At 35.2% G+C, this 15,061-nt stretch overlaps 1 protein-coding gene across 1 annotated transcript in view; it reads right to left on the bottom strand.

Moving 5' to 3' along the window:
- KIAA1324L (KIAA1324 like) overlaps positions 1–15,061 on the bottom strand; it is a 235,517-nt gene that overhangs the window by 2,345 nt on the left and 218,111 nt on the right. The window contains exons 20-22 of the mRNA XM_023533453.1: positions 13,436–13,562; positions 8,527–8,705; positions 7,356–7,521 (exon numbers count right to left, since the gene is read on the bottom strand). Of these exons, the coding sequence (XP_023389221.1) occupies positions 7,356–7,521; positions 8,527–8,705; positions 13,436–13,562 (472 nt within the window). The remainder of the gene's footprint in view (positions 1–7,355; positions 7,522–8,526; positions 8,706–13,435; positions 13,563–15,061) is intronic.

The following is a 15,061-nucleotide window of genomic DNA, read 5'->3' as shown; positions in this document are numbered from 1 at the left end:
AAGGATATGTAAGATAAAGCAAACTTTACATGACACAATAGTTAAGAAACCTATAAACATTTTTGCTCCATGAAACCATGTATAACAAAATTTTTTAAATGGGACACACAATAAGACTTGTGTAATGATATTCATAGCAGATTTATCATAGCTAAACACTGGAAATAGTACAAGTGTCCATCAACAGGAGAACAGATAAACAAATTTTGGCATATCCATAAAGCAGAATACTACTCCAGAATAGAAAGGAATCTAGTACTGCCTAACACAAAGTGGATGAATCTCAGAAACATTTTCTGAGTGAAAGAAAACTTGAGCAAAATACTACATATTGTGTAATTACAATTACATGAAGTCTAAAACAGATAAAGCTAATCTACAGTTTTAAAAGAGCATTACAATTGCTTTCCTTGGGGGATGATGATGGGGATTGATTGGCTACAAAAGGACATGAGTTTACTTTCAGCGGTGAAACTAATGTTCTATATCTTAATAAAATTTGGGGTTACACAGGTATATGCATTTCTCAAAATTCAATAAATCACATACTTTTGATGTGTGCATTTTACTCTATGTAAACATGTTACCCTAAAAAATGAAAACGTTGAATTGCTCTCATTAATTATATGTATTCTGAAGTATTTAGGGGCAAATGCATTAAAGTCTGCAACTTTAAAATGCATAAAAAAGAGGTATTCATAAATGGATAGAGAGAAGGAGAGATACGTAATAAAGCAAATACAGTAAAATTCAGGTGGTGGGCATATGGCTGTAACACTGTGTAATTCTTTCACCTTTTCTCTAATATTTAAATTTTTCATTAAAATTGTTTTAAATTATAATATCAACTAAAATTGATATTTAAAACAAAATGTTGTACACTGAACCTTCTCAGAGAGAAAAATTATCTTCCATCTTGTTTCCTATGATTGTTTCCAAGAACATTTTCAAGCTTTCAATTCTCTAGCTATGAAATAACAATAGAGGAGGCACTTAAAAGTTTATCTAATACTTACCCCATACTCTCCCCTGAGTAATCCCCACTTATTCTTTTAGATTCAGCTTAGAGGTCACTTTCTCTTAAAAATCTTCCCTGGCATCTAAATACTTCTTTCATTACAAGACAATGCCCTTACAAATAGGGAATTCTAAGTTCTAAGTAGGTAAGAAGTCTAAGAAAACTGATGATAGCAGACTCATTCTCCATGGGTCTTGTGCTTCTGCATGTCTTGTGAGGAAGACACAGTTTGTCCTTTTTCCTAGTCTTCAAAGACATTTATATAACAAAAACCCATGGATGGCATAATGTCTCCAACCAGGACAAAGAAAGATTGCTTATCGTCCTGAAAGCTAGAGATAGTGTCTTCCCCTGTGAGGCAAATGACAGACATACTTATTACCTCCTATGAAGATCCAGGCTCCCCAAGCTAAGGGCTCCTCTTCCATAATGTAATCCACTGTGTGCACAAGAACCAAAGCAAACATGGCCATCTTGGCTACTGCTATTGCTCTGAGTAATAAGCTGTATTTTTTCTCTGACCCAGAGATGCACACCTTCCAAAATGTCCATGAAACTATAGCAGGCTAATTTGTTGGCTAGTTAATAGATTGAAATTTCATAATTTCCACATTTCTCCAATGTTTTGCCTGTGAGGATAGGAAATTGATAGAGAGGTATCTTTCTGGAAGAGGAAGGATGAGGGCCCTACACACTAACATGTTTGAGGGAAGTCCACAAGAATGGGTAGCAAACATGCTAACCAAATTGTACAGTCAACAAGGCAATAAAATGATCCTCCAAAATTTACTCCCTGGAAATGAAAAGGAACTGGGGAGCTGGCTACAGGCCAAATACTGAGAAGTGGGTTCAAAGAGTTCACAGTTCAGCTGCCTAAATGGTGGGCTGGATATTGTCAATTCTCTGAGATGGAGGACTTCCTCACCAATCAAGTAATCAGCTTCAGGTGTGCCCCGTGGTAACCACCAACTAAAATTCATCCTGGTAGGAAAAGAAAGTTTCACCCAGTCTCTGACCACAGTCACAGAGACATGTACCTACAATGAGCATTAAAACAAAAATGGAGTCCACCTATGGGTAGAAACTAGGTGAACTGTTTGAATTTTGGCTGGTTCACTTTGGAGATGATTGTGGCAGTAATCTGATGTTAAATAAGAAATGCAACAGCTATGCTATCCTAAAGCTCAACACCTCTTGCAAACTGCCATGACTACTTTAGATCCATTCAAAGATGGCAGAGATTTTATAGTGAATCCTGACTGCAGTAACAGAGATTTGGCTTTCTCTGGAAAAGTTCTATAAGGCTAATTTCCATAGAAAAACTTAGTGTGGTACTGAAAAGTATTTGAGCTCTTACTGCCCCACATTGGGTTTACAATGCAGGCAGATTTTCAGTGCTAAATCTAGCTGGCAGTCAAAGAAAAACAACTAGAATCACACTGCACTCTTCACTATTGAAGACAGTATGGCTTCACTTGAAGATTCTACTTGCTTTTTATCAGCTAACCTACAAAGTGGTATCTTTTGAGTTGGGCCAAAAGCTAAGAGCTGTCCAGAAAGCTGAGTCATGCTCTATATCTTGTGTTCCACAACTCTAGTGACCACTTTGTGATACAATTCACTGTGATTAACGATTTTGCCAATTAGAGACTCTGGTATCCTTTGGGATTTTAGACTCATCACCTCCTTGACGTGGCTACTCTTTTAAAAAGCAGCTACTAGCTTGTTACTGAGCTCCTGTCAAAATTGAATGCCATTTCTATGCATACCTGTGACTCTATAGCCTGATAGTCCCATTCATGTTGAGTCAACAAGGTAGCAAGGGCACAATAAGCTTCACTTGTCAAATATAAATGGTATTCTCAAGGATGCAGCTGGTCTGGCCCCAGCAGCATCTCAGGCTCACATGAAAATATGGCAGCATTCCCTTTGAAGAAAACTTTATCCCATACTTCACGGATCAAAATGAGGCCACTAGCTCCTTGGAGTCCTGAATTCATTGACATTCTACTACATACTTGGGCCTGGTTCACTGATGGCTTGGTTGAGCTGAAACCCAAGGGTGGCCACTGGCTGCTGCAGATGCCCAATCCCAGCACCAGGTATGAAGAACTAAAAACCTACAAAATTTCTCAGCTCAGTGGGCAGAAGCCAAAGCCATTCTCATAGTTATGGCCAAGACATCCTTTGATAAGCCTTGTTATATTTTTACTGACTTAAGCTATTGCTAAGTCAAGAAAGTCTTTGGTCTGTCACTTGGAAAACTAAACACTGGCATATTAGTCAGCCTTCTCTGAGACAACTAACTCTGGAAACCAATCTTAGGTGCCAATCAAATCATCTTGGTCACTCACGTATATCTCCACAGTAAGGACCCATCCTCTAAAAAGACTAAATGGAATTAAGTATCTGACAGAGACTGCACCAGACAGACTGCCACAAATGCTGCATGGATCCATCACTCTGCCCAACATAGCAATGAACCTACCATCACAGACTGGGTACAAAGTATTCTATTTTTCTCATGTACAGGTTACCACAGCATGTCAGACTTGGGATTCAGGGCAAAGGTTTACCAGTTTTTCCTGGCAAATTGATTACATCTGACCTTTGACCACCCCTCTGGGTTACAGTAGTACCTCGCCATTGTTGACACCTGTTCAGGCTACAGTGTTGCTGTTCCAGTCTGATCAGCTAACTCCAGCCACACCATTATGGCCCTTGAAATAAATCTGCTTAATGTTTGTGTCTTTATGGACCATTTGAAGTCTGACAATGGTGCCCTTTTTATCACAAAAGCTAACCAGAAATGGGCTGAGAGTAGAAGTATTTGGTGAACCTTCCACACATACTACGGTCCAAAAGCAATTGGTACCTTTGAGCATTGAAATGGCCTTCTCAAAAATTGATTCAAAAAGATTTCTGACTCTCTCTCTCTCACCATCCCCTGGTCAACACATATTAGTAAGGACATTTGGTTATTAAATATGGCTGTCCCCATAAAGGCATCACCTTCTCTTGGCCACGCCATAGAAAGGGGGCTGAGAGAAAGATATTGATTGATTCTATATAAGGCTATATACACTTATGGAAAAATCCAGGATTCTGCTCTGATTACTTCTAGACATGATGTGTCCTTATTTACCCCAACAGCAATCCTCAGAATGTCTAGTGTTAGCCCTGCCAGAAAGGAGCCTAGAAGATTCAAATATAATTCTTGTTTAGCCACTTTTTTTGTTGTTGGATTGTAATGATCCTGGATCAAAAGGACAATGACCACTTAGCTGAGTATACTGCTCATCAAATCACCCTATGCCTCCCTGGACAAAGGTGAGGGACACCTTTGTATCCATAAGTTTTTAAAAATGCCCTTGTCTCTGTTGTACCCAAATGTCCTGGAAAAGAGGGTATCCATAAGATTTTAAAAATGCCCTTGTCCCTGTTGTACCCAAATGTCCTGGAAAAGAGGTCTAGGTGCTAGTAGAGGATGAACAGAAATAAAATGAATTCGTAACTACTGAAATGAGACAAACTGATTTTGTGACAGTGGAAAGAAAGCAACAGTGTAGTCTGATAATGAGGTGCCTGGGGAGGAAATACTTTAGATCCCGAGAGGTATGAAAGATAGAGGGACATTAATGATCACTTGTTTTTCAGAGCCACCCTGACACCTTCCTATGAAGGAAAATGCCTTAGTGTTCCTCTCTCAAACTGTTTAAATGCCTTAAACTTCACTGACTACTGGGTCTACCATATCCACCAAATGCTCTACCCACAATTTGGTTGCTATTCTCCTTAGGCCTACTAAGAAATCTATCAGAAGCAGCTCCTTTCCCAGAAAAAGAACAATCAATAACTCCATTCTCAGAGCCATGGCTCAGTCATTCCATGAGGTGGACAAACACCACCCAGTTTGTGGTGTGGACAAACAGGAAAAGTTGAACTGAACGCACTTAGGCAGTCTCCCCAAAGACAAGGAAGAGACACAATTACTTAAGGTGAATTGAAACTCTGCAGCAAGGAGGCTGCAAGCACTGTTAATCTACACTACCTAACTATATATTTACTACTTGGTGTCCCCAGCAATTGTAAATAATGCTTTCTCTCTAGAGGTAACACATGTACCTCCAGGATGATACTTCTTATGTAGAAGCCAGGCATTAACTACCCTCCTAAAAACATGGTGGCTCACATTTGCACCCTAGAAGTGGACATAATTTAACCATTTATAGGAACATCCATAACAGATCATATAGCTCTTAGACAACTGCAAGGATCTTTCCAAAATGAGACCATTCTTAGTTACTAAGATGAGGTTCCTAGAGGAATAACCAACTTGTTATTTATGCTCACCCTATATGCAGTTATTCAATTAGAAAATTTGGTAAAATATCTGTCTCTGAATTGAGCTAAAGTAATGAAATGATACCACTTCAGCCTCTGAAGGCATTCAAGTCAACATCAACTCACTGTCATTGTTATGAACAATATAATTGCCCTATACTTCTTCCTTGAGGACCAAGACAAATTCTGTGCAACTACTAAAATCCTACCTGGATTGTCTTGCCGAATTGTCATCACTGTAGATCAAAAGGAGAATGCCCACTTGGTTAAGTATACTGCTCACCAAGCTCCCCTACCATAGCCCAAGTAGACAAAAGTGAGTAGTGAACAGAGTGTTAGACTAACAGAAAATTTCACCAGAAGCCAAGATGGTGTAGAGTGAGATTTGAATATTGTTGGGGGACAATTCTTCACGGTTCTCTTGCATTTCTTATGAGAAATTTGCACATCTTATGAGACATTGATGTCCCTTGTTTTGACTATCTTTTCAATGATCTTTGTGTAGAAGCAGCCTTAGAAGATAAGATATTATCTCATTCCAGAGAAAGGGCAGGACTGCTTACAGTCTTGGAAATAGTGTCTCTCTCTGAATCAGTGAACAGACATGCTACCCGACCAGTACAATAATGATAATATCTCCTTTTGGAGCAAAGGACAGGAATGCTTACCACCCATTCTAAAAGATTCCAGTTCCCAAAGCTTAGGGTCCCTTTTCTGTAATGCAAGGCACTGTGTGTGCAAGTCATCTGTTCCTGTTCACATAGGCTTGTGGGAATTGGGGCTTTGGGAACTAGTATAAATGCTGATACTTTGGCTAGTGCTTCTGCTGTGAGTGCTCAACTGTCCTTTGTCTCTGACCAAGAATCCCATGTCTTCTAAAGTGTCCATGAAACTGTGACAAGCTCACTTGTTAGTGTGAAAGTAGGGTAAAATGTTAGTTCTTGACAATCACTGCACATTCATCATTCCATAGCAACAGTATCCTTCCTAAACTACCATATTAAAAAAAATTAAATAACTATTAATAGAAGGGGAATATGGCTTAATCATTTTATTTTGAAATAATCCTCTAGAATATATTTACATGCTTAAATTAGGGAAGTAAAAGGAAAGGTTACTAAAACATTGCCAATAAATGTAATCCTTTGCCACTTGTCCTTCTGAAAATCATTTGAAATGCATTTTCTTTCTTCTGGTTGATTTTATTTTTAATACTGAGTGGAAAAACTGATAATGCTTCATCTTTTAAGTCAATGGTGATGAAAGTCAATACAATATGTTTACAAATAATATTTAAGGCTTCATGTTATTTGTTTGAATAACTAATCATTTCAAAGCCAACAAATGTAATAGCATTTGATAAGGTACGTTTAATACCTCAACAGTTTACATAACTTTTATTTTCTCTGTATGAAGCAATCTTAGTTATACAATTTTTTAAAAGAAAAGTATAAATAAACATGAGATCTTTTATTAAACTTTTTCTCTTTTAATATCATAATACATTATCTTTGTGAAAATTCAAACATGACAAAAATGTATTACTTCAAAGATTAAAGACAACCATTAGTTCAAAATTCCCCTACACAGCTACTGTCAGTAGTAGTCTGCTATGCAAATAATAACATAAATGTATATTTAATAGAAATGTGATAGTCTATGTATTGTCTGTACCCTATTGGAATAGATATTTCTATTTTTAACAGCTGTGGAGATGCACAATATTCCAATACTTTGATGTATGAAAATTTCTTATCTAACTTTTTACTGATGGTGTTTAAAGTTGTTTCTACATGGTTAACCAGAAAAAAACACTGCTGCGTAAATATTCTTGTATTTACATCCTTATGTACTTCTAAGAGTATTTCTGTTAGACAAATGCCAAAGGAGATATAGACATTCTGTATTACAGGGCTTGCATGAATACTTCTATTAGGTTAATATGTTCCCTAATTTATGAATACACAGTAATATTGGGTTAAAATTCTCTCACCTTTGTGGCCAAGGATTTGAGTTTTCCCAGTAGTGACTGTTTATTGGAATATACAACTTCCTCTTCATTATCTTCTCCTTCCATGATAGCACAACTGTCTGCAGCTGGGAGTTCACACTCTTTTGAGTTAGTTGTCATTACTAATTTGGAATATTTGTACTCCAGTCTAAGTAGCAGTAAATAAATAGATAAGTAAATAAAGTGGAGGTTTAATATAAATTCTTATTTTAGATGGTCATACTCCAGGTCATTAAATTATCTCATAATATAGTTGCTCTAACAACAAATTTCTCTCACCTACAGCAATCATACTATGTGTTCTCATATATCTACCACCTACACACAAATTTTTTCTGGGATTTCAGAGAACCAGTGCAATACGGTTAACTCTATCACTTATTTTATATCAATTAAATTGTCCAATTATGAACTTTTGAACAACAAAGAGAAACCTTAAGGTTTGAAGACATTTTCTTAATTTATAAATATTTGAAAGCTAATTCACTATACAGTGCTCCGAAACTTAGTTCATAAGAATAAGAATACCATACAGGCAATTGATTTGGTCTTTACCAGTTTTCTATATCACTAATTACTTTTTGTTCGCCACTCCAGATATTCCAGTGGTCCCAAGATATTATCACATAGAACTTTCACAGCCCCACTGACATGTAAATTATTTTAAGTCAAAACATGTGATACACTAATATACAATCAGGAGTTAGACTCAATATTCAACTCCAGATTCTTGGAGTCCTGGAGTAAACAAAGGTGATATCTGCCTACATAATCAATCAATTTCTTTGCAAATATCTACCCCCAAGAAACTGAAAAAGAACAGGTGGGGCAAGAAGACATCATGTTGTCATGAAAAGGAAAATAGACACAAAGAGAAAAACTGCCTTCCAATCTCAGATCTGAATAACCTGGAAACTCCATTTTTCTTTGTTTTATAATAGATAGGTCTAATTCAGTAATCTCTAATGTTCTCTCTATTATCAGAATGACAATCATTTTTATTTGCTTTCTTAAAGGCCTTTCTTATAACTCCCTCACTAGGAGAAACTGTGTCTCTGAGAGAAACTACTGGATATAATAATTAATTCTAAAATTTTTTACAAGAAAAGAGATCCTTCAGTTCTTATATGGTCACTCCAATGAGGTTACTTACTTCTGATTCTTTTTCCAGAAATAGCAAGTTAGGGCCACCAGCAAAACAGCCGTGAAAGCTCCCACACCTGCTCCCACTTTTAGCCAAAAGTCAACTGTTTCACAGGTTGATAACTTTTTCTCAGGCAAAGAAATTCCTTTAATGCACCATTTAGGTTCATTCCACACATATAAGGTCTCCTTAAAAAAAAAAACATACACAAAGATGACATGAGAAATGAAATTCAGAAGAATTTTGCTAACTCTTTATTCATAGTACGCATTGAAGATTATTCAGGATTCATGTAATAGAAGCTTCAGAGTCATGGAAGATATAGAAGAGGTCTCGAAGAGAGTGAATAAGAAAATGATGAATGAAAATGCAACAAAACCAAATAAAATCATGGACTGTCCATTCAGAACACTTGCTACATGCTGAGGAAACTGAATAAAAATTAATCCATCTGGACATATCATTTGGACTATTCCTCAAATTTCTGATAATCCCTGACCTCTTGATCATGTTTTTAAACGAAAGCTTAGTTGTTTAAAATAATGAATTGAAATGGGTTTCACCTACCCATCATGTAGGTCCATTTCCCCAACAAGTCTCTCCCCTGAGTAGAAAAGCAGACCCTGGACCCAGGACATGCAGACACCACATGACCAACAGGCTTTGGTGACACACAGATTGCTCTTCTCCTCTCCATGCCAAAATAAGGAGCATATTATTCTGCGTCATCACTACCCACATGAGGTTCTTACTCTTAGCCTACCAAAGTAGATGACTCAATTATATTAGGGAAATGTTTTTCAAACTACAAGTTGTAACAACTGATAAATAATAAAATCAATATACTGAGTCTCAACCAGCAATTTTTTTAAAATAAATAGATCAAATAAAACAGATTAAAAACAAAAATTATAGTACAGTTCATGGTTCCTAATACATTTCAACATATGCAGTGACTAAGTAACAATCTGCATGATTATATCCATTGACATTAAATGACATGGGGTAATAAATTTTTTGCTTATGGTGTCTCATTAAATTTTCTGGTGTGTGATGGTCATTTTATCAACACCCTAACAGAAGGATAACACCATAATGTTAAATTTTATTTTACACACACACACACACACACACACACACACACACACACACACACACATTTTTGCAGTTAATCATGAAGTGACTGATATCCAGGAGAATCGTATTTATTTATCCGAGGAAAAGTTTCAACCAAATTCTGAATAAGAACTTTCAGCCTTTTCTTTAAAAAGGACATTAAAACTGAGAATTTTTTTAGTTCATTGTAATTGTAAAATTTTCATTAAGCTTAGTGTGAATAAATTACTTTTAAAATGGATCATATTATTTTTACGAGAAAATGAGGTGAGAAATAAAGAGGCATACACAAGTTGAACTGCTGCATCTTTAAGTGTAAATAAGGACAATATAGAAAAAAAAATGTTAACTCTAACAGCAAATGTTGGCTTCATCCAAACTGCACTCCAACAACAAAAAAGACTAAGAGAGTTTATATGATTTTATCCAATGTCCAATACCCAGTGAAAACAGTAAGCTCTAATGTCTAGTGACAGTCCTATAAACAAACCATTAAAATTTCAAAATTAAAAAGATACTTATAAAGCTAGTATGCCTAACTTTCCAACAAGTTACTCAAATTGTTAAATAAACAAGAAAAATATCAAGCTATTGACAAAATTTCTTAATGATTCTATAACAGTCTTTCCATAAATTTCTTAATCATTCTACTAAGTAGATACACCTATCCTTTTCATTCCATCACATGTAACTGGCAAAAAAGAAAATGGCTGACACTGCAGCTGAAAAATTTATTCTTTACCCAGCATGTAGAAATATTTTGTGGACAGGGTGAGATAAATTTGATGATGAATTTTAAAACATTTCTCTTAGTGATCACACAGTATCTCTTCAAATCTTTGCTACTCTGACATTTAGAAGTAATGCTAAGTACATACTTAGAACCTAGTATAGATTTTTGAGATCCAATTTGATAAGAGCACTTTCATCACAAGTTGTGCAGCTCTTTTAGCTTATATCAGCGATATGTGGAAGGACTTGTAGCATGTAAGTTTAACTTTATACACATCTGGATTAGACATAGTTACAAAATTGGGGAAATGCCCTCTCAGTAAATGTGAAGTGAAAGAATGGAAAAGGAAATAGGACAGAAACACAGTGGAATTATTTTTAAATTAAGAGATACCCACAGCAATATTGTGCAATCACTGCCTTTTTCTATCATAAGTCTTTGGTGTCCAAAGAAATCCACCCTTGTTCGTGGACATAATGAAAACACAGTGGAAGTTGTCATTTGTGTTATATGAAGCTCACTGAAGAAAAGACATTTTGAAATATCATATTCAGAGATGGGAGGTAAACATACCCACTTACTTCATTACGCCCATTTGTCTATTACTGCAATGGAATACACTAAGCAAGGTGTCTGGAATTTAAAATGGCGTTCATATTTTTCTAATTGAAGCTTGGGTCTCATTTGGCAAATACTTTCAAAAGTGACACCTAAGTATAACAGAAGAGCATATTTAACTGATTTTGGTATTTCTCAAATTAAGTTGGAACTATAAGGCGGAATTTGTATATTTCAACATGTCAAATGCATCAAAGTGTTCCAAAAGATATCATTCTTTAGGTCAAAACAAATATTTAAAAAGAATCACTTCGCAACTATCTATTCCTAATATTCTTATAACATGTTGAACAGAACTTTTTAAATGAAGACAGCAAGAAGGAAATTTAACTTTGGGCGGTAAACGCACAATGCAATATATGTGTGACATATTATTAAACTGTACATTTGAAGCCTATATATTTATTAACCAATGTCACCCCAATAAATTTAATTTAAAAAAGAAAAAAGAAAAGAAAGCATGAGATAAAATTGGAGAAATAGTTGCAAGTTCATTCTTAAACGTCTTATCATTACCTTCCAGAAGAGAAATACAAAATATTAAAGAATATTTGAATAAAAGGCAACTTAACTTTTCAAAACTCTTGAGTTAAATTTGGTGGCCAAAAAAAGGAATGCATGATAATTTTGCATTCACTCTAAAAAAATGATTATAAGATAATGTTTATCATTATTTTAGAGAAAGAGTAAAGATGAATTTCACTGTGAAGCATATAAAGTATATCATTATTACTATGAGGATTTAAAGGACATTATTTTTTTGTGAACATGGAATTTTCAGCCTTGACCTACTCAAAATTGTTAGAAATAAAATGGCTCAACAGTGCACTAGATGTATGAGCAGCACTGTCTCTGAATGCTCTAAACTGGAATGAGCTATCTATAGGTAAATTTAATAAACACTTCCTAATTTTTTTAAATTTAATTAATAAATTAAATAAAACATTTCCTAATTTTTGTTTTAGTATTGTCTATTTGGGGACTTTCCTATTTTATATTAAATTACTAATAAAAATATTTTCTATTAATGTTATGCTTATAGTTTATTATAAAATATGAAAATAAGTATTATTCCATGAAACCATTTTATTTTTAGGCATAATCTCTATATGTCTGAGTTTGTGCCTGTGTACTAGGTTTGATGTGCAATATATTTCTTACTACAGGTTCACTGTCATTAAAGTTTAAAAAATATCAATTTAGAGAATTGTTCTTTATGTTTCTTTTCTTCCTAAAGGTGAACACGACTGTTTCTAAATGTGCTGAATACATGGAATCAGATGGGAGCGTTCTGATTTCTTCTTGCACACCTGCTCTCCAACCTGCCATTTACAAGCTCCTTAAGACTTTCCTGGACAAAAAAGTTTCCATCTGATGCCCTTATGCAGTGAGCACTCCAGCATGTTCTCCATGCCATGCTGATCTGAAGATCAGTCCTATCCCATCTACCTTCTAGCTCTTGGAAATCCCACTTGAATCTCTGATCCTCTGATGCCCACTCTTCAGTAGGGTTCTACTCTGGTACTGATTTATTCTGATCTGTGCTTCTGTACTGTCATTTCAATGGATTTGGAGAGGGTGAGGTGGTAAGAGGTCTGAAGTACAAAAAATCTGTTTTCTTCATATGAGACTACTGAAAGGTGGTACAGTAAAGAAGGCACTCTCAAACACTACTAGTAGAAGTATGAATTGATACAACCAAAGCAATTTAGTAATACATATCCAGAACCTTAAAAATGTCCATCTTCTTGAATACAGTTAATGTCTTTCTAATAATAAACTCTAAGGAATTAATCAAATTTCCAACAAGGATGTTCATTACAAAGTTATTTTGATTTTTTTCTCAAATGTCCAACAACAGAAGAATTATTAAATCCCCAAATATACATAGTAGAATATTTGTCAATAACTAAAAGTTATGTTTTCAAAAAAATTTTAATGACAAGGGAAATACATAAACATAAAAAGAAAAAAATATACAGAGTAGAATCCCAACTTTATTAAAAAAGACAAATAAGCAAACAGATAATTGCAGAGAAAATGTAGAGTAGACTTTTGATTATATATATGTATATGCTTTCCTCTTTAGATATGCTTCTTATGATGAGTCAGTTATACTATCCCTATCTTAATTTTACCTATAACTGCATTATATCATCATGTCTTGATTTAATGATATAATTTCTTTATAATCCAAGTAAATATCATCCACAGGCTACAACTGCCTTGCCCTAATTCTTTTTCCCAATCTCAGTGCACATTTTCACCTACCCCAGCATATGGGAGTTTAGCTACCAAACTTGATTTTAAATACATATTAATATCATATTAAGTTAACTATACACGTTAACCATGTCTCTGAATCTTAGTTTCTATGATGTAAAAGTGATGCTGGACTAAACAATTATACCTTCGATGACACAGTTCTGCTTAGATAGGTTTGTGCCTTACCTGAAATCCTCTCTTACAGGCTCCCTCAATCTCATGAAAGTCATGCTCTGTGCACAGAGGACAAGCTTCAGAACTCTCCCACAGGAAATAGAATGTACATCCATCACAGGTACCTGCTGGACACTTGCTGAAATAAAAAGTAAAAACAACAAAAAATGACACATTCAAGCAAGTCCAATCAACATTTGAATATATAATGCATACTAGAAAGCAATGTGAGGGTGCTAGGAAACATACATGAAAAAAAAAAGGAGACAAAAATACAATGAGATACCACTTTACACCTACTAGGATGGCTAGAATCAAAAAGACATAATAACTAGTGTTGCAAGGAAGTGGAGAAATTAGAAGCCTAACATACTGCTGATGGGAATGTAAAAATGGTGAAGCTGCTTTAGAAGAGTCTGGCAGCTCCTCAGGCAATTAAACTGAGAGTGATCATATCACCCAGCCATTCCACTTCTAAGTAAATAAACAAGAGAAGTGAAAACATATGTCCACACAAGAACGTGTACATGAATGCTCATAGTAGCATTATTCATAATAAAGTGTAAAAACAACTCAAACGTCTATCAACAGATGAATGGATAAGTAAAATATTCCATAAAATGGAATATTACTCAGCCATAAAAAGGAATACAGTACTGATACATGTCCAACTTGGATAAATCTCAAACATATTATGCTAAGTGATAGAAGCCAATCAAAAATTTCACATATCATATGATATTATTCATATTACAGTTCATAATAGGTAAATCTATACAAACATAAAGTGGTTGCTTATGGCTAGGAAGGGGGCTAGTATATAGGGAGGCGATAACTAAAGGGTATGGGGTCACTTTTTGAGATGATAGAAAAAGGTCTAAAATTGACCATGGTAATCGTTGTACATATCTGAATATACAATAACAATAGAAATTGTACATTTTAAATGAGTGACTTAAAATAGTATGTAAATTATATCTCTATAAAGCTGTTTTTAAAAAAATTTTAAAGGAGAGACAGGCACAGATAAAATTTAGCCAGAATAGAAGGGAAGAAAGTAAGGGAATTCTTGCCACAGGGCTGAAATAGTAGATGAATTGGAAGGAAATTATAAGCAGGTGACTATGGTTGGAGTTTCAAGAGCAAAGCAGTAAGTGAGCACAGGCCATACAAGCAAGCAGTAGGTGGTAAAGGGATTTCTGTTTAAGGTAATGTACTTAAGCGAGGTGCTCTAGGGAAAAGAATAATACACAGGACCATGATCCCCAGAAGGTGGGAAAAGACATAAAAATAAAATTGTCTGAAGTGAAGAAACAAACAAAACCACCATCAGTGATGCAAATTATTTTTCAGTCCTAGGTTTCCTAAACCTGATGACGTCCTTTGAGTTCCTTTTGCCAGTGATAATGGATGGGGCTTAGACATAGGTGCAGAATCACACTGAACCAACCACCAGGCAAGGCCTGACTGGAGACTTTTTGAAATTCTGCTTTCTGGTGGGTGGGCTTATTATGTCAACTTGCCTCTTTCATTTTCGGGACAAATAAGGCATGACTCAAAAATTAACTAGTACAGAATCCTTACTGATTGAAGAAGCTATTTGCAAAAATTCTAATGGGAATGACTGTTTAGTTCATG

Source organism: Pteropus vampyrus, unplaced genomic scaffold (genome assembly GCF_000151845.1).
Source record: "Pteropus vampyrus isolate Shadow unplaced genomic scaffold, Pvam_2.0 Scaffold4, whole genome shotgun sequence".
Classification (NCBI taxonomy): Eukaryota; Metazoa; Chordata; class Mammalia; order Chiroptera; family Pteropodidae; genus Pteropus; species Pteropus vampyrus.
This window is presented reverse-complemented; position numbering and strand designations above follow the sequence as displayed.